The sequence below is a fragment of the Juglans microcarpa x Juglans regia genome, chromosome 5D (genome assembly GCF_004785595.1).
Source record: "Juglans microcarpa x Juglans regia isolate MS1-56 chromosome 5D, Jm3101_v1.0, whole genome shotgun sequence".
In the NCBI taxonomy this organism is placed as follows: Eukaryota; Viridiplantae; Streptophyta; class Magnoliopsida; order Fagales; family Juglandaceae; genus Juglans; species Juglans microcarpa x Juglans regia.
The window spans coordinates 15,337,046-15,358,330 of NC_054602.1; the positions used below are offsets into that span (position 1 = coordinate 15,337,046).

General features: G+C 37.3%; 2 protein-coding genes and 1 pseudogene across 5 annotated transcripts; 1 reads left to right on the forward strand and 2 right to left on the reverse strand.

The window, feature by feature from the left end:
- The first annotated feature begins 2,295 nt into the window (after positions 1-2,295).
- Positions 2,296-14,507, forward strand: LOC121264561. 4 transcript variants are annotated; one of them, XR_005940524.1, is made up of 10 exons: positions 2,296-2,693; positions 2,802-2,916; positions 4,090-5,384; positions 6,030-7,543; positions 7,886-8,016; positions 8,137-8,984; positions 12,185-12,297; positions 12,638-13,330; positions 13,427-13,503; positions 13,777-14,507. XR_005940524.1 is itself a non-coding variant. In XM_041167802.1 (8 exons), exons 1-8 carry the CDS (start codon positions 2,640-2,642, stop codon positions 12,945-12,947), a joined length of 4,380 nt encoding a protein of 1,459 aa, XP_041023736.1. In that variant the 5' UTR covers positions 2,296-2,639; the 3' UTR covers positions 12,948-13,386. The 4 variants fall into 4 exon arrangements, 1 of the variants encoding a protein (XP_041023736.1); XR_005940523.1 differs by lacking the exon at positions 13,427-13,503; XR_005940525.1 differs by lacking the exons at positions 12,638-13,330; positions 13,427-13,503; positions 13,777-14,507 and adding exons at positions 9,749-9,819; positions 9,865-9,951.
- Positions 14,508-14,513: 6 nt separating this feature from the next.
- LOC121264563 lies at positions 14,514-16,529 on the reverse strand (annotated as a pseudogene).
- Positions 16,530-18,609: 2,080 nt separating this feature from the next.
- Positions 18,610-20,409, reverse strand: LOC121264324 (berberine bridge enzyme-like 15). The gene has a single exon (XM_041167457.1). It carries the CDS (start codon positions 20,345-20,347, stop codon positions 18,731-18,733), a length of 1,617 nt encoding a protein of 538 aa, XP_041023391.1. The 5' UTR covers positions 20,348-20,409; the 3' UTR covers positions 18,610-18,730.
- Between the last annotated feature and the right edge of the window lie 876 nt (positions 20,410-21,285).

The following is a 21,285-nucleotide window of genomic DNA, read 5'->3' on the forward strand; positions in this document are numbered from 1 at the left end:
AGCTAGGGAACTTGACCAGTTCTTTCCAATATGTAACTTTGCTACTAGTGTGTTGTAATTGCCTATTATATCTAACCTAGGTTGTTTATTGTAGGATTTATTTTCTTTGGCTCAATGGGTCGCTCGATGTCAATTTGGACTAGAGGAGCAGGTGCAGTCTTCTTGCTTGTTAATGGAAGGAGCCTAGCAAGCCGTGTTTGAAGCAATAGGGGAGAATAAACAATGAGAGGACGCTTACTCCTGATTAGGCGCCCACTTGTGCGTGTAAGAGGTGGAGATTGCCACGCTAAAGGCCAAGGTGTCAGACTTTCAGTGCACTTTGGCATGAGAGGGATCTTCATTGGTAAAGACCTAAGGTGACTTGGACCGAACCTTGGCGCACAGGTGGGTGCCCCTCCAAACTACATAGTTTTTGGAGGATGAGTTGACTACTGGGCGTCAATTCAATGGCAAGTTGTGAGTTGAATTGGAGGAGGCGGTGAGGGTTGCTCTTGAGCTGAACTGCTTTGCCTATGCAAAGAGAATTTTAAAAGTTGAGTCTCGCCAATAACTTCATATCATCTTGACACTGCCCAGGGGTAGGTGGTGCAAATTGATACTAACCAGCTAACTATTAGGGAGGAACTTCACAAGGCAGACAAGCTCTATATGAAGTTATTTGAAATTACTGAAACATAGTGAAAGAAGTTCACAAATGCTAACAAGTATGTCAGCAAACTTGATGCCCAACTTTTGTAAGCGATTTACAAGGTAACCTTGGTTTTTGGATCTTGTGAAGGTTCTTGCTAGCTCATCTTGAAGAAGACTTGTGGTCCTTAGAGCTGCATAATGTCTTTCTCGACGAGACAGACTTGACCATCATGGATTCTCTAGAAGCCGACGTGATGCCTGATGCCTTTGCTTCCTCCTCCTCTTGATGGCGGCCTGAAAACTTAGCCTCGGGACTAGCTCCTTCCTTTGTTCGCACTAGTTACAATGTTATTTGACATATATTTTGCAACGGACTTATGTAAGGGATATACCTTTTTATAGATATATTTTGTGACTAATGGTTGTTGCGGATTTTCTTTCACGTCAATTACTACTTTTGTTTTTGCCTTTTCTTTTTCTACTGTTTTTACCTCGCTAGTTTCCTTGATCACAATGATCGCCAAAAACTAAGCCTACACTTTGCTAGGCTTGGTCTTTGGATGCGAGTTGGTCACCAAGTTGCGTGTCAGCCTTGGTCACCAAGCTTTGGATGCAAGTTGGTCGCCAAGGCGAGTGTTACCCTTGGTCGCCGAAGCTCAGCCTGCGTTTTGGTAGAAACTATTGATGCAATTTCTAGTGATATTTTCCACATACTCTACTAACATGGAATTAGAGCAAACGTCTAAGGGAACCTGATGGAGGATGCCTCCGATGGTTAAGTTAAAGATGTAATCACTTCTCTTCGTAATCAAACTAGAATCCCCTTAGAACGTACCTAGTAGGATATTTATGAATATTGAGATGTTCTGCTGTGGTTTTACCCTTTTGGGGGCTCAGTTATTGGTGCCTATTTTGCTATGTTTCCTTCTTGAGCTCGATTTTGCCAATGATAGCGTCTTTCTGATGCGAGTATCTCATTGCTAATAATATCCTTCTAGTGTGAGTATCTTGTTTGGACTTAAATCTATGAATCCTGACCTTATAGGAATGTGGTCGATTGAGCTTACCTATTGAGCACGAAGTCTTATTGGGCTTTACTTTGGGCCTGTAAGGTGTGTATGATGTCATTCTATTATTTGATCGCCTGCTATCACGTGAATCTCTTGTGACTTTGCCTTTGCCTTCCGTCTAGCAAATCCTCTCCAAACATATATATTCATGCCCAACAAAATCAATATACAATTTTATTTTCAAAACTTACAAAAAAAATACGCTTTGAAAAAGCTTTCAAGATCACTTCTTTTGATTATTTGTAAAACACATTTTGAGTAATTTAAGATTTGTTTAAATAAAAAAAGTAAAAGGGTAAGTCGAATTGATCATCCAAATCTTGGAAGTTTACAACCCTCGTAGCTGTGGCTAACACGCACACCAATATCAAAGCATGTGACGATTTAGAATAAAGTAGAGCTATTATGCCGCTCCACTCTTATTATTGAGCATGAAGTTTAGTGGTTTTTTTTTTCATATTTTTTTAATATATTTAAATATTTTTTTTTAAAAATATATCAATACACTCAAAATTATTTTCTTAATTACTAAATAAATTTCTTTTAGATAAGTGATAAAATAGAGCTATCAAAATTAGGAGGTACAGTAGTTTTATCTTTTAGAATAAAACCTAGGTACAGGGTACTATTCTGCCTCGTCTGTCACTGCTTCTTGTGCTCTTTAGAGATCTTAGGGTTTAGGGTTTTTGTCTCTTACTATTACGTCATTCAATGGGGCATCTCATCAACAAATTTATACCAGCACCATAAAAAACCCAGTAACTCTCTCTCTGTCCCCGTTTTCTTGCCGAGAAGCTTTAGGAAAGAAAATTTACAGAAAACAACATTTCGAAACATTACGCTTCTTTATCGCCCTAAATATGTTGTTAATATATTATTGTGGCTTTTAGACTTGTTTATTTGTTTGAAATTGTTTCCCAAAGTCGCGAACTTGTAGAAATGGCGGCGGATTTGGCAGGAAAGCTCGAGGCGGAGAATCCCTGCTGTAAAGCGGTATGTTTTTCGCTCATGTGTGTGTGTGTGTGTGTGTTTAATCGGTTTTATTTAATGCTTTTCTGGAAACCTCTTAGTTTTGACCTAAAACAAAATCTTGGCCTTCAGTGGAGGGAGAAATACTCGAATCTTGAAAAGAAGAGGTATGCGCTGCGGCAAGCGGTGAACATCCTTACACCACAAATCGATGCATTTCAATCTGAGAATGCCAATCTCAAGAAAGGTTAGTGGCTTAAATTTTGATTTTATTCAGTCAGTTCCAAAGTGGGGTCAATTGTAGATGAGAGATAATTGGGCTGGAGATAGGTGCTCATGTGTGAAGCTTATTCTGTTATGAACCCAGTAGAAATAAAACAATAAAAATGCAGAATACTAGAGGTAGATTGTGATGAAAACCAGATTCATTCCATTCATGCTACTGTGTTTGTACTGAGGGTATTCGATGTACCCCAACCTCCAAGAAGAACACTCAGGACACTTAAGATTTTCCAGAATAAATCCCTTCTCTCAGCTCGCGCCCCCTTTTACATTCCCTCAGCACCCACAATGTTACCACCTCAACTGACAAAGGACAAAGATAAAATGACTCCAGACAACATAAGGAATTTGTTTTTTTTTTTGATAAGTAAGATAAATATTATATATATGAATGAAATAGGCATAGCCCATGTACACAGGAAGTAAACAGAAGAACACGACAACATAAGGAAAATAACAGACAGATAATTGAAAGGCTGGCACAAAATGCACAGCTTTACTCAACCTGAACAACTTTAATAAAATGAATGCAGTGTTTGATTAATTTTTCCCAAATGACATAGCTTCGTCTCTTTCCTAGCTTCAAATGGCAACATAATGAGATTCAACTTCTTCTTCACTTCCATCCTTCGGCAGACCGCTGCAATAGGTTCACTTCATCCCCTACCCCAACTCAACCAGTTAGGTTCCTAACATATTCTGGGGTCTACTGACTTTTGATTTCAACCTAAATGTGTTTGATTTCTTTACATGTTTTATACTTTCTTGTTTCCTTTCTATGAATAATTTCAAGATAGAGTGATATAGCTATGGCATATAAATATTATGGCATAATATTGCACTCATTCAGTCAAAGACAATGATGTGCGTGTGATAAGAGATATGAAGTGTCTGGACATGCCACTAGGCTCTTGACATTATATGGTATAAAATTTCTAGGATAGAAATAAATAGAAAAAATAAGAAATACTGGCAGGCCAAAAAGGAAAAAATGAGCAAAATTTTATGAAAAGTACTTGTGAAAAGAGTCTTTATGCCTTATATTTTGCTCTGTATGCATGTGTGTGTGGGTGCACATGGTATCTTGGTTATTACATTGCACTTGTCTCTCCCTTTTTGTAACTTTGTGCTTTTGCAGCATTTGAGGAGGAGCAAGCACGAGCAGACAATGAGAAAGAGGGGCGGGTAAAAGAATCTATAGCTAGAGTATCTTTGGAGAATGAAATCACTGTTTTGAAATCTGAGATCTCTCAAGTAAAGCAGAAAGCAAGCTTAAATACTGTAGATAGAGATGAAAAAGTGAGGCTTCTTCAAGATTGCATTTCTGAAAGGGAAAAAGAAATCAATCGGCTGGAGGATCTTCTTGAGAAAGAGAAAAAAAGGGCAGATACCGAAAGGAAGAATGCTGAGGGGGATAAAAAGAAAGCTGCAGAAATGTTCAAATCTTTAAAAGCCGAGAAGGATGAAGAAAGAAGGATTGCCAGAACTGGAGGAGAGAAGGCTGAGCAGTACAGGCTTCAGCTGGAGATTTTGAAGAAAGAGGCTGATGAAGCAAAGTCAAAGTTAGCCGCTGAAACAATGAAGTTTGAACAAGCAAACAAAAGACTTGGAGAAGAAAGAAAGAAGGCTCTCAAAGAGAGAAAACGTGCAGATTTGGAGATGGCCAAAGCAGAGGAGCAAAGAAAGCTTGCAGAAGCTAATGGGAAGAAGGCTGTTGAAGAGAAATGTCGTGCTGATAACTTGTATCGGCAGTTGGAAGAGAATAGACAAAAGGTAGAGGAGTTACAGGGGATACATGAGTTTCAAAATTTGGCTTTTCTTGGTGGCCGGGCTGATAAGAAGTTGAATCCCAAATCTGTTAAAACGAAGAACAGGCTTCAGTGCGAGATATTAAACAGAAAAGTGGATGAACACAAATCGGTTTTGGAGCTCTTGAAAGAGTCAAACAAAATGTTTGAGGTTGAAAACCAGAAGGCAATTAAGGAGAAAAAACTTGCAGATTCAGAGATGGCAAAAGCAGAAGAGCAGAAAAATCTTGCAGAAGTGAATTGGAAAAAGGCCATGCAAGAAAAATGTCGTGCTGATCAGTTGTCTCAACAGTTACAAGAAAACAGAAAAACTATTGAGGAATTGCAGAAGAAGATACATGAACTTCAGCTCTCTAGAAAGTTGGTTGAGAGATCTACTGTAGCACCAGTTAAAACTGTCACTTCTGAAAATGCAAATGTGAAGCTTTTGAAAAAAGAACTGAAGTTTGAGAAAAAGCAAGCAAAGCATACCAAAAGAGTGGCCAAGTTGGAAAAAAGTCATAACCGCGTCCTTCAACACGAACTTGGTCACTTGAAGCTGGAGTTTGATCAATTAGCAAATCGCTTGGATATACTGAATAAGTCATTATCACCTAGTGCCGAAGGTATAGATGACCCAAAAAAGGTTAGTTTCCTGTTTCATTAAATAGAATTCTTTCATTTTTTTATCTGATTTTTGAAGTAATGTTGCTTTCCATGGGAATTGTTATTGAAACATGAGTACAGATTTTGCTGTCTCTTACTTTCATCTGCTAGTGGTTGATTTTTTCTTAGATGCGGGGTTGATGAGAGTTGAACCCAACTATTCAGTTAAATGGCCTTCTAGTGTAATAATCTGGTCGGTAGAGCATAAGTTTGCTTTTTAAAACTACTATTAATGCATGGACGGCTTCAGAATTGTTCTCAGCTTACACAGCCTAAATATTCTTTGAAACAGTTGAATTGGTTTATTGAAGTAGCCTGCGTTCTTGTCCCTTCTCTTCTTCGTAATCAGGAAGTAATAGTCTTATATCTCATTTATTCTGTTAAATAAGTCAATCGTCCCAATTGTGTACAGATTTGCCTTCTTTTTAGCTAGAATTATTTAAATGCACTGGCTGTTTGCTACACAGTTATGAACATTCACATTTTAATTCTTATTATGGGCTTGAAAATTTGTTTTCTTGTTCCCTAATGCCCTTAAAACATGGACAAGCATCTACTCATATTTTTTTTTATAAGTGCATCTACTCATGTTCTTATATACTGGATGGTTTAATGCGCTTTGCAGAATGTGTCGATTGCATACATGCAAAGGTTAAACATGATGAAGAAACTCTGCAGTTTGGAACCAACTCGGGCACACCTTCAAAGTGAAAATGAACTTGTGAGACCTAGTTGCATGGATATGGATGTCTCATATTCTCTCAGGCAAAGCCTCCAACATCCTGCACAATTGCTACCTATATCTGGAGGAAATTTTGATGAGTCCATTTCAGGTATTAATTCTAAATTGGAGTCTCCGCTTGGATGCTCTTACTGGAAAATGTTACAGACTTCTGCAATAAATTCTAGTATGGCATCTTTTTCTGATGGACAGTTGATGGGCTCACAGGAGAAGGGTGCTTTTTCTGGTACTACATCCACAAAATTAGTTGATGAGAACTTGAATGCACAACCAACAATATCCAACTTGTCTGGCGAAGATACTAAATTAAGGTGCTGTGAAAAATCTGCAGTGGTGGGTGAAAATAATGTCAAAATTGCTGATAGCAATGATGTTGGCAGAGGTGATGATCGTAGTAGGAAGAGAAAGTGGTTATTTGATTCTGCTGAGCCCATTGAATATTTGTATTCCAAGGGTAAGAAGTTGTGTGTGCAGATAGAAGAGAATCTATCTTTGTTGCATGGTATGTTAGACAGACGAATAGGCAATCCCTCTGAAGAAGTAAGATGTCTGGCTCCTAATCTGCAATGCATTCCACATGGTAAGCTTGATGGGTTGCACAAAAAGAGCAAGGTATCTCCTGAAGAGGTACATGAGAAGCATTTTTGTGTCAGTGACGAGCAAAAGAAGACAGAAAAATCTGGAACTCAAGTCTTGGAGGATTCAAGTGATCTTGAAATGATGGCGAGTTTTGAGGATGTAGCTAATGGTGACTACATGAAACTGCTGGACTTGGATGATGCTGCTGACGAGCAACGTTACAGGATGGCGACCGAAAGGCCTGTGTCACCAAGTCTTCCTATTATTGACTTTAATAACAGGCAAATATTTGATGCGGATAGTTCTGAAGCTTTAGTAGTGGAATGGGTCTATAAAGAGGTATCGACTGATGAAGAAAATATGTTGCCTAAGCACAGCTTTGATGTAATTGATATTGAAATTGAGTCCAATAAGCTAAAACATACTGCTGTAGGAACTTCCTGTAATCTGTCACTGCGTAAGAATGTAGACCCTGTTGATTCCGTTGCTGTCATTGGAAATGGTTTCTGGACTGTAGAGGCAGGAAATGCTAGTCCTCAGCAGGTCCAGAACTCAGGTCTGGTTGTGGGCATTAGTAATTTGCCTAGATCAAGAGACGAGGAAGTTAATTTTCCATTTGAAAGTGAATTTGGATCTGCACGTGACACTATGCCAAAATACTGTGTCGTGTCTCCTAACATGAGAGATCGTAACATCATTTCTAGGATATTTAAAACTACCAAAACTTGTATATCTCGGTGCTGTTTGCTTTCTCAAACGGAGTGGGTGGTGCCAAAGATTCTGCTTGCTCTTGTGATGGAAGAAAATCTTTTACTTGTGTAAGTGATTCATTGCCATCCAAGTTGATACGATTTTCTTGCTGTTAATAAAACTATACAAGACTCTTTATGGGTGGATGTCAGCCATCAATAGTTTTTCATTTTGCTAACTTTGTAGAATTTATGGGTGCGCTTTTGTTCCTCTTTATAAGTGGGGGTTTCTCTAATATAGTATTTCATGTGTATTGTTGTGCCCCTCTATGCTTTGATAAGATTGATTTATTTATTAAAAAAAGCTGCATGACTGATCTTTAGTGGTATATGGAGGCTTTGAAGTCAGTGAGACAATGAGTTTTTTAAGGTTGGAACTAATTTATTTTTCATATCATTGACATGTTTCAGGGAAAAGGTCTGTGTGTTTTTTACATTGGTGCTGCTCAATTTGTCCACTGCTGCTCCAAGGAAACTTGGGAACTGTTTGAATACGGATTCCATCCTCTGGTTGGATTCTTTCTCTGGGCACATACGTGCAGGTCTGTTCATTTATTACACATTATATATGATTGCCGTAGTTGATACAACTGCTTGATTTGATTGTTTAGATTTCTGTTAACTGGTCATTTTCTTTTTTCTTATCCTTTTCTTTTTGGCAGTGATGTCTGATGTGGAGACTAGAAGCATGCTTGCAGATTTTGATTTTTTGGATGAACTTCTTAGTCTCATTGAGGAATTCCTTATAGACGGAAGAGTTCTGGTGTACACTATTATATCGTCCGAGACATTTATCGAATGTGATACAAGAATTAACTTCCTCTTGGATGGTGTGACTATTAGTTTGTCATATGAAGTTTCTTCTGCTGATCATTTGGTGGCTGGGAGCATTATATTAGCATCAATATGTGCAGCAATAGACCAGATTGGTTTTATATGTGAGGCATCCTACAACATCTTTCGGAGGCATGCTTGTGATTCTTCATTGGTGCTTAGTATTCTTCATGTTTTTGCTTATCTGTGTGGAGAAAAGCTTTTCAGCATCACGAATTATGGTTTGATGGTGACTGTCTTCAAATCAATAGTGATGTTACTTGAGGGAGTAAATTCTTCAGATCTTGCTGCTTCTCATTCTTTATCTGTAAGCGAGGATCAATTTCTTTTCCATCCATGCACCAAATGCCCATTTTCGAAGGATGCTGTTTCTATAGATACTGTAACATCATTGCTCTTGAAATTCATCTGGAATAATACTGGGTTGGAAACCACAAACTATGACGTGATTAAATCCTTTGATATGTTGAATTCTGAAGTTCTTTATGACAGTTTTAAATCTGGAGAAAGTTCAAGCCATGAAGGGTTTTATTGTGCCACTGATAGGAATTTTGATGCCTCCTGTTGCTTGGAAAAGTATGAGATGCCCACTACTCAATCACGTTCCATTTCTAGTATGCGTCTTTGTCACCTTACTGATGTTCTATCGTTGGTGGAGCTGGTTGCATGCAACACGGTATGGGATTCTCTTTGTTATTGTTCCGCTATCTTATGACTCTTTGCTTTATGTGTTTTAGTTGTGGGATTGACCACTTATAGCTTGCCACCCTTAAATGTGGATTGTCTAAGCAGCTCCCTGTGAAGATGTTGTTATGTTGGACTAATTTTCTTGAGTTTTAAATATATATTTTTTCGTACAACTCAAAATTTTTTTTTCTTGAGTTTCAAATATATTTACACACGGGGCATTAAGTTTTAAAATTCAACCTGAAATAACTTTTTTAAAAAAAATCAACTTGATGTGAAAGAGTTATTTACTTTTATTGTTTAAGAGAAGAATTTCTTGTGTATAAGGAGGTGATGTGCTAGCAGCCTTGCTAAGTGGTTATGTTTGAATTAGGCTTGATAATCACATGAAAGGTAATATATGGACTTGGCTGGTATTAGGTAATCAGATTTAGAGGTCATCAGGGGTATGTGTGTAGCTCTCATGAAAAATAAATAGGTAAAAATGTACTTAAAAATAAAAAAAACAGTGATTATTGTATTTTGCAAAAAGAGGTGTCTATTTAAAATTAGCTCAATGGGAATGATGTGTGCTGCTGAAACAAGATTACTGGTTCCTATGCCATAGAGCTCATTGAAGTGTTAAGACAAAAATTTAAATAATTAAATTTACCTTTTCCTATCAGTTTTAACTTTTGAGGCAAGTGGTGATTTAATTTGTTATCAGAGCAGAGACATTGAGTTCAAATCTTGACTCTACACTATGCCATTTAGTTAAATATTTCACATGTTGGACCCACTTATTGAGGGAGTCTGGACTGGCCCACAAGTGAAGACTAGTGTTGAGACAAAAATAAAAATAAATAAATGCACCTCTTTCTATTAGTTTAAGCTTTTGCCACAAGTGGTGATTCAACAAAGAACATATTGTTTTGTATCTGACAATCTATAAGGTTGAAAATTCTCTTTCTAAATAGGTGAGTCACTTTTATATGCCCTGTGTGATGGGATTGTGCCTTTTGCACTTCTAAGGATTTTATAATGCTTGTGAAAAAATATTTTGTATGTCTTGACGTGTAATCTTAGTTGCTGGCCTTGGAAACTTGGTCTTTGCGTTTGATGTGGTGGCTTTCCCATGTCGAAGGGCCTGTTTGAGGTTGCGATAGGGGTCTTAAAAAGTGCTTAATTAGTCTTAAAAGCTCTTTAATGATAAAATTAGGTTGTTTGAGTGTTACATATTAAGTACTTTTTAATGTCAAATAAGCTAAAAAGTGCATTCGAGGAAAAACATCAAAATGATGCTTTTCCTCAAACGTGTTTTTTCGGATAATGTGGAACGTAGTTCAAATTTTTAAAAAGACTGTCAATGGGCGAAGGTACCCATACAACTTTCATATGACCTTTTATGTCATTTTACCTCAAAAAGTATTTTTTTTTTATATTGTTTTCAAACAAATTTAACATATTTGAAAGTTCTTTAGATATATGGTTACTAAATAATAAATAGCTTTTTAATAGTGGAGCTTATTACTTAAGCTCTAGAACTATAAACCTTAAGCAAAAAGCTATATTACCCACCGCAATCCAAAGCATGCACAAAGAGTACTAGATATCACTTTTAGGCTTTGTTTGGTTACACAGATGAGATGAGAAATCTTTGAATAGTAGTAAGATTATTAGTGAATAATAGTGAAATGGTTTGAGTTAAGATTTTATGGGGTTTTGAGAAAGGAGAGAGAAAAAGTTGAATAAAAAAATTAAAAAGTTAAAAAAGGGTTGGAATATAATTTTTGATTTGAGATTTGAAAATGTTGAATTATTTTTTGTGTTTTGTTTGGAAGTTTGAGAAAGTTGTAATGATTAGGTAATGTCTAGTTGTAATGAAAAGTTGAAAATTTAAAATTGAAAAATGTTTGTGTTTGAATGATATTGAGATGAGATGAGATGGTTTGAAAGGTTTATAAAACCAAACCAGGCCCTAGTCTCACTATGCAGCATGTTGTCATTTGATGTTAAAATTGTGAGTCTTTTGACTACAATGGGACTTGTATTGTGACATGTTGATGAAACTCAGTCTTATGAGCATGATTTAAAATAGACAAGCATTCTCCTTGAATCAACAGTTTTTAGAGAGAATTTGATAACCTCGATGGAAAGTTTCAAAATAAGCTAATACTACTTTTCGAACCTATAAAATGTCAACTACAACTAAAAAATTGTTTTACCAATCAAGTCCCGGCAACTGAATTTTACTTGTCAAAAAACAAAAAATGTTACCAATCAACAAACTATGAGAAAATAAAGTTAATCATGCAACAGCTTTTTTTTGATAAGTAAATCATGCAACAGGTTACAGCTATAAGTCTTTCATTTTGATATAGTCCTTTTTGTGCTTATAATGATAGAAACTGACAGGCTTACCTGATGCTGGTCGTTATCATTTTAATTACTTAATTACTTTGATCATACAAATTAACAAAGTTGAAAAAATACTCCTCCAGTTTTAATGCCCAATAAATATGTAGTTCATTTTTCTTTGATATCAAAATTCTGTATATCTTATAGACTTGTATTCATAACATACAAATTATATTGAGAAGAATTTATGTTTGATATCTTATGAATTGATACGAGGTTGATCTAGTTCAAGTGTTGAAAGCTAAATTCTTTAGAGACTTAGTTCATGTGTATTGGGTTGTGCCTTTTGCACCTGTTATTAAAAGTTATACTTGTATTCAAAACATATAGACTATATTACATTGAGAAGAATTTATTTGTGATGTTTAATGAATAGATACCAAGTTGTTTAATGTGGTGTACGTGGATTGAAAGAAATGGTCGATGTTTTGAAAATAGGAAACGCTCTCCGGATGGTTTTAGGGCCTTTTTCTATCACACATTGTTGCTTTGGACTTCATTTATAGTATTGAACGGAGCAAGTTTTAATGACTTTTATGCTACTTTTCGTAGTGAGTAGCTTGTAACTAGGCTATTTTTTTGTATACTTCCTGTGTACTCGGGCATTGCCTATTTACGTGGATTAATAAAACTTATTATTTATAAAAAAAAAAAAAAATGATACCAGGTTGATGTAGTTCATGTATTAAAGGTATATTCTTTAGAGACTCTGTTCATGTCTTGAAGATTTTTTCTTGAGCAGAGCTGTTCTTCTGATTGTTATCTTCTGCCTATTTTGCTCTTTTATCACAGAGATGGGACTGGACAAGCATCAAAATGATCCCTCAACTGTTGAAAATTTTGGAGTTGTGTGTGTTGGAGGACTTTGCTGCTGCTATTGTTGTTCTCCTTGGACAACTTGGGAGGTAGGTTTATGTTTAATTTACCTTAATTTTTTTTATGGGTAATTTACTTTAATGTTGGCTGACATTTATGTTTGTGGTTTTGGATATTGCTCCACCTTATGCTAAACTATCAGCCTTTTGGTTATATTTTTTGTTTGTTTCTTTGATTTTTTTAAAATTAAGATTTGAAATAATTATAATGAGGGTAAAAAATTATTGATATGTTATTTATCACATAGCAAGAAGCAAAACCTTTGGGCTTATCTTGATTTCAACCAGCACTGAGATATTGAGTTTCATATTGGGCTGTAAGACTCAGTTTCATTGATGTACTATAATGTAATTCTGATTTTAATTTCAGGCTTGGAGTTGATGCTGGTGGATATGAAGATAAAGGAGTTGAAAATTTGAGATGTAATTTGTATACTTTTCTGAATCGTTATACCATCTTGAAAGCAGGTCTACACCTTCAAATAGCCACTGTCACTGCTTTGCTTGGGCTTCTTCCTGATGATATTGATACACTCATTCAGAGTAATGTGAAGATTCAGGTAACTGCAAGTCAGTCTCTTGTTGCTGATTCTATGAGGAAGTGGTTTTCTTTGCTGAGCAAGGAGCAACAGGACTTGTCAGTACGGCTTTTACAAACAGCTGGTGCAAAACAAAAATAGGAACAGAGGATCTCTACAGAGTTGAGACTGGGTATTACTGCTTGGGTATTCTTACCGGAGTTTGAAGTGGGAAGTTGTGCAAGTTCTTTTATTCAACTGGAATTGAAGTAAGAAATTTTATCATTCACCATTGAGAGCTAGTGTATAACCAGAAGATGAAGATTCTGATACGGATTTTGCAATGGCATTATTTACTTGTTTGCTCATTTGGTGGAGAAGTTTTTGATCTTTTAGCCACTGTCTACAGTTGCATTGTTTTGATGGCATTGAGAGCTAGCATATACGAAGATTCTGGGACAGATTATGCGAGGGCATAATTATTGTTTGCTCATTTGCTGGAGAAAGTTTAGGCATTATGTCTCAACTTACCTGTTTCCCAATTTGTAAGTTATTTGTGAATAATTGTTTGGAATATCAGTGAAAATTGACATTTTGTGGCGGCTCTTATTTTATTTTGGTGTACCATATTTTTTTTCGAGGCTTTTACTGTGAAGATCTTTACTGCAAGCATTACGGGTTCATGTGGCAGTGTCTTATGACTTTTAAGGATTTTCTGGTACTTCCAAATTAAAATGCTTAATAATGTTTCTTTTGGGGCAATTTTTCCAGTCCGTCTTTGTCGCTGGGCCTATTTTATGTGATTAGCTTTTCATTCAAACTTGCACTTAGGTGGCATTGGTTATTATTGCTTTTTCTCATTTTATTTTTTCTGATTTTTTTCCTCCTGCAATTCAGTGCTTGGAATTTAAAGGAGCGAAGCTGTAGATCGTTACCTTTCTTTGTATAGTTTCTTCATGGTATCTGTAATTTTGTTCTCTCCTCAATACAGGTTGTCGCTATCTGTTTTAAATCATTTGTGGACAAGTTTTTGGTTCTGGAAAACACTTGCTTCTTCCACCGTTCTTATGTTGCATTGAGGGTTCGCCTGATCTCCTCGAATAAGGGTAACTTCTTCCTTGAGCATTTTTTTCTTTCTTCTATTTCTTCCAATTGCTTATAAATTTCCTGACCTATGATGATTAAGCCTGTTGAATTGTTGATCCCTTCCTAGGATTGGTCTTCAGAAGTATCAGAAGCTAAAAATTGACATCTAATCATGTCATCTAATTATCTTTGAACTGTAGCTTTTCACTGAGGTGATGCACACATCCACCAAGATATTTGGAGGCTTAATGGAAACTTTGTTTTTTTTTCCCCTTCCACCTCAAAGGTCTTGTAACCCAGCATGGCAAGAAATAGTGGCTCTATTGTTTTTTCATTTATATTCTTTCTCAAATTGGCACAAGTTACATTGAAAAGGTCAAAGGGTTACATAGAGGTCTAAAATAAGATGGTAAATAGTGAAGTGAGAGTATGCTTATATCGGAGCTAGAAGAAGAAATATTTAGCAATCTCAAATTGTTGATCAAGGGTTTATAGAACCGATCCTGATTAATTAGAAAAATATTTAGTTGAATTTTGTTGAAGGGATGAATTCAAAAGCCTGGGTTCAAACTTGGGCTAGTTGACAGCCTGGAATATTTGTATTTTGATTTTCTATTAGAAACTTGGGTTCATTCATTTGTTTTCTTATTTTAAAAAATACAATTTGGGCTCATCTGCTGTCAAGTACACTCCTGACATGCACATATTTTTTGGCTAGATCATTCTATTTCTAATTGGGTATTCCCTCTTGTAAACATTTTGTGTACTTGTACAAATGAAAAAGAAAAAAAAAATCTGCCTAGATCAACAAAATTTGGTATCTGAAATGTGAATCTTTTATGGTCGTGCTTTGAATTCTCCTTGTTACAAGTCATATAAGCTGAAAGCCAGGAAATGAGCGATTTTATTGTCAATTTAATTGCATCCGAAGAAATTGGGTGCAGTACACACAGGAATGCTCTGTTCATTTCTGAAAAAATTGTCTGGATCAACCTTGGTCTTCACATTCGTCAATCTCTTGAAGTTACCCTTGAAGTACTTTGTGCCCCAAACTCTTGCTTCCAAGTAACTTGTGTTACCCTGCTTGTTGGCACCTAAATCAAGATCCCTGTAGTTGAGATAGGCAGCCCTAGGATGTTTGGAAACATAAGGCCTCATGTAGTCATAAAGCAATCTAATCCAGTTTATGTGCTCGCTGGATGCCATAATCCCATTTACTTCCCACTTCACTAAGTACTGTATGTTGTAAACGTAGCCTTTTCTGTGAGGAAAAGGAATTTCAGATTCGGAAATCTCATTCATCTGTCCACCAAAAGGGTCCATGATGATGAACACTAACTGTTCTTCCAGAAACCTTTCCCATATCTCTTCCAGTATAACTTCTTGTATGGGTTCCTGCACGAAGTCAGATTTCACCTTGAAGAAGCTCTTGTAGAGAGTACTCCTGTCCAGTAAGACCTCCAAGTGATCCCCCTTGTGGTATCCAGAAAAATAGAGTACGGACTGTATCCAACTCATTTCATTGCAGTCTTGGGCCTGCAGTCCCAACTCCGGGAAGCTTTCATTCATCAATGGAATTAGTCTCTCAATTCCTCCAGGAAAGAGTGAATTGAAGGAAGCTTGGACAGTTTTTTAACTCCCATTACCCCCATCTTGAACTATGACTCTAACAAAGAGATCTTCATGTAGCTTATCTGCTATGTATTGCCACCTGCTGACAACCTTGGTGGCACCTTGCTCAAGTGTTTTAGAAATGGTGAAAGCCTGTCACCGTTGGCGGCACTCGAACCAGCTTGATTTTCCATGAAAGAATGATTCCAAAGCTTGCTCCACCTCCCCCCTAATGGCCCAAAACAAATCCTCTCCCATTGCTTTTCTGTTAAGAATTTCTCCATTAACATCAATCAGGTAAGCATCTAGAACATTATCTGCTGCAAGGCCGTACTTCCTTAATAAGGTACCGAATCCACCGCCACTAAAGTGCCCTCGTACCCCTACACTGGCATATCCCTCCTACCCCTACACTGTAGTAAAGCTCCCCAAGTGTAGCCCCAGACTGAACCCAGGCTGTTTCATCTGCAAGATTTAACTCAACTGATCGAAGATTGATGAGGTCGACAATTATAAATGGGGTTTTGCATCGGTAGGATAGGCCTTCATAGTCGTGGCCTCCACTTCTGACTCTGATTTGTAAGCCAAGCTTTTTGCTGCAGAGAATGGCTGCTTGGATTTCGCTCTCATGGAATGGTGTAATGATAAGTAGAGGCCTAGCTGTCGTTGAATTCAACCATCTAGGGTTTTGTTGAGAAGATTGCAACAAGTTTGAATAGATAGAGGAGTTTGATGTGTGGAATATTATTTGGACAGATTTGGTGTAGGCACCAAATTGTGTTGACATGCACTGCATAAAAGTTTCATGAGTTGGATTGGAAGTTGCAAATGAAACTGAAAGCCAAAGAAGAGAGGCTAGTGCTATGTAACTCATCATTTCTCTCTTCTGTCTTTGTGGGATTAGGCTTACAGATTTAACACTTCGAGTTGATTTAACAGTAATGGCGGAATATCTGTGCATATAAGCTCTTCCTAGATCGGCATGTTATAAAAATCTGCGTCCAAACAAAAGTGAAGTGATAATTCCCATGGAGAATTCCATATTAATAACAAGAGTGGGGCTAAGAGTGGGGCTACTATGCTGCCCCACTCTTACCGCTGGGCGGTTTTGTTTTGTTTTTTTTTTTCTTTTTTTTTTTTCATATTTTTTTAATATATTTAAATATTTAAAAAAAAAATACACTAATATATTTAAAATCACTTCCTTAACCACTAAGTAAGAAAAAAAAAAAAATTTTGACCAGTGGTCAAATTGAGCGGTCATTGTGTGGCGGCATAATAGACTTTCTCTAATAACAATTTATTCTCTACCCTAGCCGGCATTGTTTTTTCCTTTGTTGTTTCCGTGCATACTGCATCCCCTGAAGAGAATCTATCAATGTGATATGATCGTTGTTGACACATTTAACTGGAGTTCATTGGAAAGTTCAGTTGAGTGTTGAAAAGATTAAATTCTACGATAAAAAATAGTTTGGTTTTGTTTCAACGTAAAATGAGAAAAATTATTTAGGGTTTTAATAATTTAAAGATTAAAGTGCTACCCATCATCCTCTAATGTGGTATTCATCAACCTTCACGTATCTTATTATTTGATACCACGTAGGGGAATGTTGAGAATATGATAGACTAAGAGGATGAGAGGATGATAAATAGCATTCTTGTTTTTCAGATAATCAAATTGTTTTCCTTTGTTTGGTGGAAAATTAAAAAACAAAGGCTCAAATATCTTTGTGCATCATGCAAGTCATTTATGAATACCACCATCAAGTATCCCGTTGAGGTGGGAGAGTTTGAGAAGTGGCAAAGAAGAGTGAAAGATGAAAAGCGGAGAAATGATAGTTGCAATTATGAGTGTGTAAGTATCGTGTAATTATTTTGAAAAAATTTAATAAATATGAGATCTATTTGAAAAGAAAATTAATTTTTTAATAGCAAACCTTACTTTTTTAAAAATAATTGTACGGTACTTACGCATTTCATAATTGTACGTAATATTACTCCTAAATGCGTTAGAATCTGACTCAGATTTATAACAGTCGGCAGTTTCAATAGGATAAAGGGTCGAGATGAGGCAGAGTTGTGTAGGCGGAGCAGTAGTAGGAAGAGTGATGGCGGCAGCCGGGTAATAGAGAGGTGGTTGGATGTCTCTACAAAGTTACAAGGATTGAAAAGTTTGGTTGTCGGATTCGGGGTGTTGGGAGATAATGCATGGTCTGGAGAATGTCTTATTCCTTTGACATCTTACATCCTAGGACCTAGGAAGTAGGGACTTGATTTTATTGCTGACCAACTTAGCATTTGTCCTTGACATTGCCCTACCAAACACTCAAAAAGTTGAAAACATTTTCAGCCCAAATCAATTTACCATCTAAAATTGATTATCATCTTTCAACTGTTATCGTTAACCATCACATTTTAATCGTGCTAAGGTGACATTTTTGACCTCATGGTTCTAGCTTTTTTTTTTCCTCCTTGAATTGGTGGAGTCCTTAGGATTCATCTATGGAATCTAAACTCTCGGAGAGACTAGCATAGCAACCCATCATCATGACCTCCCACTTGAATCGTAGTTTGATTCTAGCAAGAATCGAGTGACATGGGGCTCATGCACACAAATTTGCCTTACAACTTGGGCTAGTTACGGGTGGGTATGGTTCTAGCTTTTATGGAAAGATATCGTTCTATAATAAATGTTTAGACAGGTGAGAAGTTTAATTTAATCATCTTTATTTATTTATTTATTATGGCCAAAATTATTATATTATTTATAAGAATCTAAAATTGCAGGTACAGCACAACAAATAAAATAACAAATTGGGAGATTGTAGCAAAATAAATTGTTTGATTAATATTAGAACCGACCCTTGTGAGTGGATCCCATAACTGAATTTATATTTGGTAAGGCGGCAATTGAAGATCTCAATTTCTGTATTCTCTATAAACGAGCACCGATGTGCTCTTAAAAAGTAGAGAGTGTTAGACAGCTCGAAAGCAGCGATGGGTGAGTTTTCAAAATCTACACAAAAAGACGAACAAGAAATGGACGAGGAGGGAGGGTTGGGAAGTTTATGAACAAGAAAGAGAGAGAGCGCAACTCAAGTAACGAACTTTATGAGGGGAAAAAAAGAAGGAAAACCATAACATAAATTTCATACAAGACTTGCAATACTAAGCATTTATTAGACCAAGGGGGGAAAACCATTGACCAAAGTCGTGTAGCCATTTACTGCAACAAGCCAACCCTATTTCTAGCTTTTTGCGGAATCTTTAGAAAGTTGAAGAGGTGGAATGCTCTGTTCATGCCTGAAGAAGTTGCCTGGATCAACCTTGGTCTTAACTCTCACTAATTTGTAGAAGTTGTCCTTGAAATAGCTGTTACCCCATGCAGCTGCCTCCATGAAGCTGGTGTCTTTGCCCTTGTTCATCCCCAGATCAAGATCCCTATAATTCACGTATGCAGTCCTGGGCAGCTTTGAAACATAAGGAGCCATGTAATTGTAAAGCTTTCTAATCCAGTCAACATGAGGCTGCGCCTTCTCCTTACCATCTTCCCAATTGGATAGCCACTGGATTTTGAACAAAGTTCCATTCCTGTGAGGAAAAGGAATTTCAGACTCTGAAATCTTGCTCATCATTCCTCCGTATGGATTCCAGATAGTCAGAGCACCATCCTCTTCCATTAATCTTTTCCAGAGTCCCTCAAGTGCTGTCTCTGGTATGGGTTCTCTGACGAAGTCTGATTTAGCTTTGAAATAGTTCTTGAATGTGGACTTCCCTTGGAGCAGAACTTCCGGGGGTGTCCCACTTGGGTAACCAGCAATATAAAGCACTGATTTAATCCAGCTTGTTTGGACGCAATCTTTTTTTGTCAAACCCAATTCTGGGAAGCTTTCTCGCATAACTTGGAGAAGCTCCTCAGCACCACCAAGATAAAGAGCATTGTACGAAGTTGTTATTGTCTTTCCACCTTTAGCTCCAGCAGTTGCCGGGCTAATTATGACCCTGATGAAGAGATTCTCATCAATCTTGTCTGCAACCTGTTGCCATTTGTAGAGGATCTTTGTTCCACCCTGTTCTAAGGCCTTGGTGACAGTGAAAACTGTCACGGTTGAGGGAACAGGAACCAGCTTTATCTTCCACCAAAGAATGATTCCAAAGCTTGCCCCTCCCCCACCTCTAATAGCCCAGAAATGATCTTCTCCCATGGCTTTCCGGTCGAGAATTTTGCCATTAACATCAACAATTCGAGCATCAACAACATTGTCAGCGCCAAGACCATATTTTCTCATCATGGGACCATATGCACCTCCAGTAATGTGCCCGCCAACGCCTAAGCTGGTGCAAAGACCGGCAGGGAAGCCATGGACTTTGCTTTTCTGGTAAATTCTGTAGTAAACTTCCCCAATAGTGGCACCAGCCTGAATCCATGCACTGTTATCTTTGATATCAACGTCGATAGACCTAAGCTTGGCCAGGTCGACAATGATGAAAGGTGATTCAATTTCGGATACGTAAGAGAGACCCTCGTAGTCATGGCCTCCACTACGGATTCTGAGATGTATTCCAAGCTGCTTGGAACAGATTACAGATCCTTGGACATGGGATTCATGCACCGGCATGAAGATGAACTCAGGCTTTGGCACTGAAGGGACTAAATACCTGAGGTTTTGTGCAGAGGATTCGAGGACAGCGTGAAAGGAAGTATTATCTGGGCTGAAAAAAGCAGTAGCCACTGGAATGGAAATTTGAGAATTGAGAGTGAGACACTCGATGAAACTTTCTTGAATCGTAGCTGAAGCTGCCAATGACGCAGACAGCAGGAATAAAACTGCTGAAAACAAGGAACTAGAGCTTGGGGACACCATTTTTATGGTTCTTACTCCTCTGTTTTGGTGCGCTGCAGAAAAAAAGGTGACCCAAGCACCCTTATTTATGGGCAATCGGTGACACCGACGTGTGCTTGAGCTAAGGCAAACGTCAAGGTTGTCACTGTACATTTTTGATGATTTGGGTCAAGGGTCTTCATCGTAATTACATAACCCTCTTTGGAAAACGACCTTCATATTGTGGCACTTCTCTCCAGTACATCACCGTGTATACAACACTCAAATCTAGAATCTGCTACTTCTCTGTGACATGGTTTTCCATTCATGCTATTCACAAATTCTAGAAACCCCAAATGTTTTCCATTCAACTTGCGTTAAATGATCATGTCTTCTGTTGTTTTTTGTAGAAAAAAATAATGTGGAAGTTCATTTTCACATTTGAGTCAGACTATCTTTTCAATGTCATATAAACGACTGATTCAAGAGAAATTGAGTGTCCCTTGATGATTATGCGTTGATATATTTAGCCAAAGGGTTGTAAATTTGCTTGGGTTTGTGTCTAATAGATATGACCAAGCCTTTTTCCTTTTCATTTTTTTTCCTCTACAGGCATAATTCCATGAAGAATCTAACATTTTTTTTTAAGAGAAATTTCTCTGAAGTGACGACCTATGATTCACTTAGAGAACGTGCAAGTCATGAAAAGTTGGGAGTTATGCATTATTGTTGCTTAAAGTTTTTTTTAAAAAAACCTCTACTCCACGCTTGACTTGATGTTGGCCAGAGTCTGCATAGATGGATATGCGTGTTCTTAAGAGTAAATTTTAATGATCCAATTCTCTCTACGCTTAAGGGAAGTTTTTAAGAAAGGAACTCTTTCTTTATCTGAAATTCTGGTTTGTTTATGTCAATCAATTTGAAACAACTTTCTGGGTTGGCCACAAGATGTAAGATGTTGCCACCTGCAACTACTGCTC

Coding starts and splice junctions, on each gene's coding strand:
- LOC121264561 (XM_041167802.1), top strand. CDS start 2,640: ATGGCGGCGGATTTGGCAGGAAAGCTCGAGGCGGAGAATCCCTGCTGT. Junction 5,385..6,029: donor GTATAGATGACCCAAAAAAG/GTTAGTTTCCTG, acceptor TGCGCTTTGCAG/AATGTGTCGATTGCATACAT. Junction 8,017..8,136: donor CTCTGGGCACATACGTGCAG/GTCTGTTCATTT, acceptor TCTTTTTGGCAG/TGATGTCTGATGTGGAGACT.
- LOC121264324 (XM_041167457.1), bottom strand. CDS start 20,347: ATGGTGTCCCCAAGCTCTAGTTCCTTGTTTTCAGCAGTTTTATTCCTG.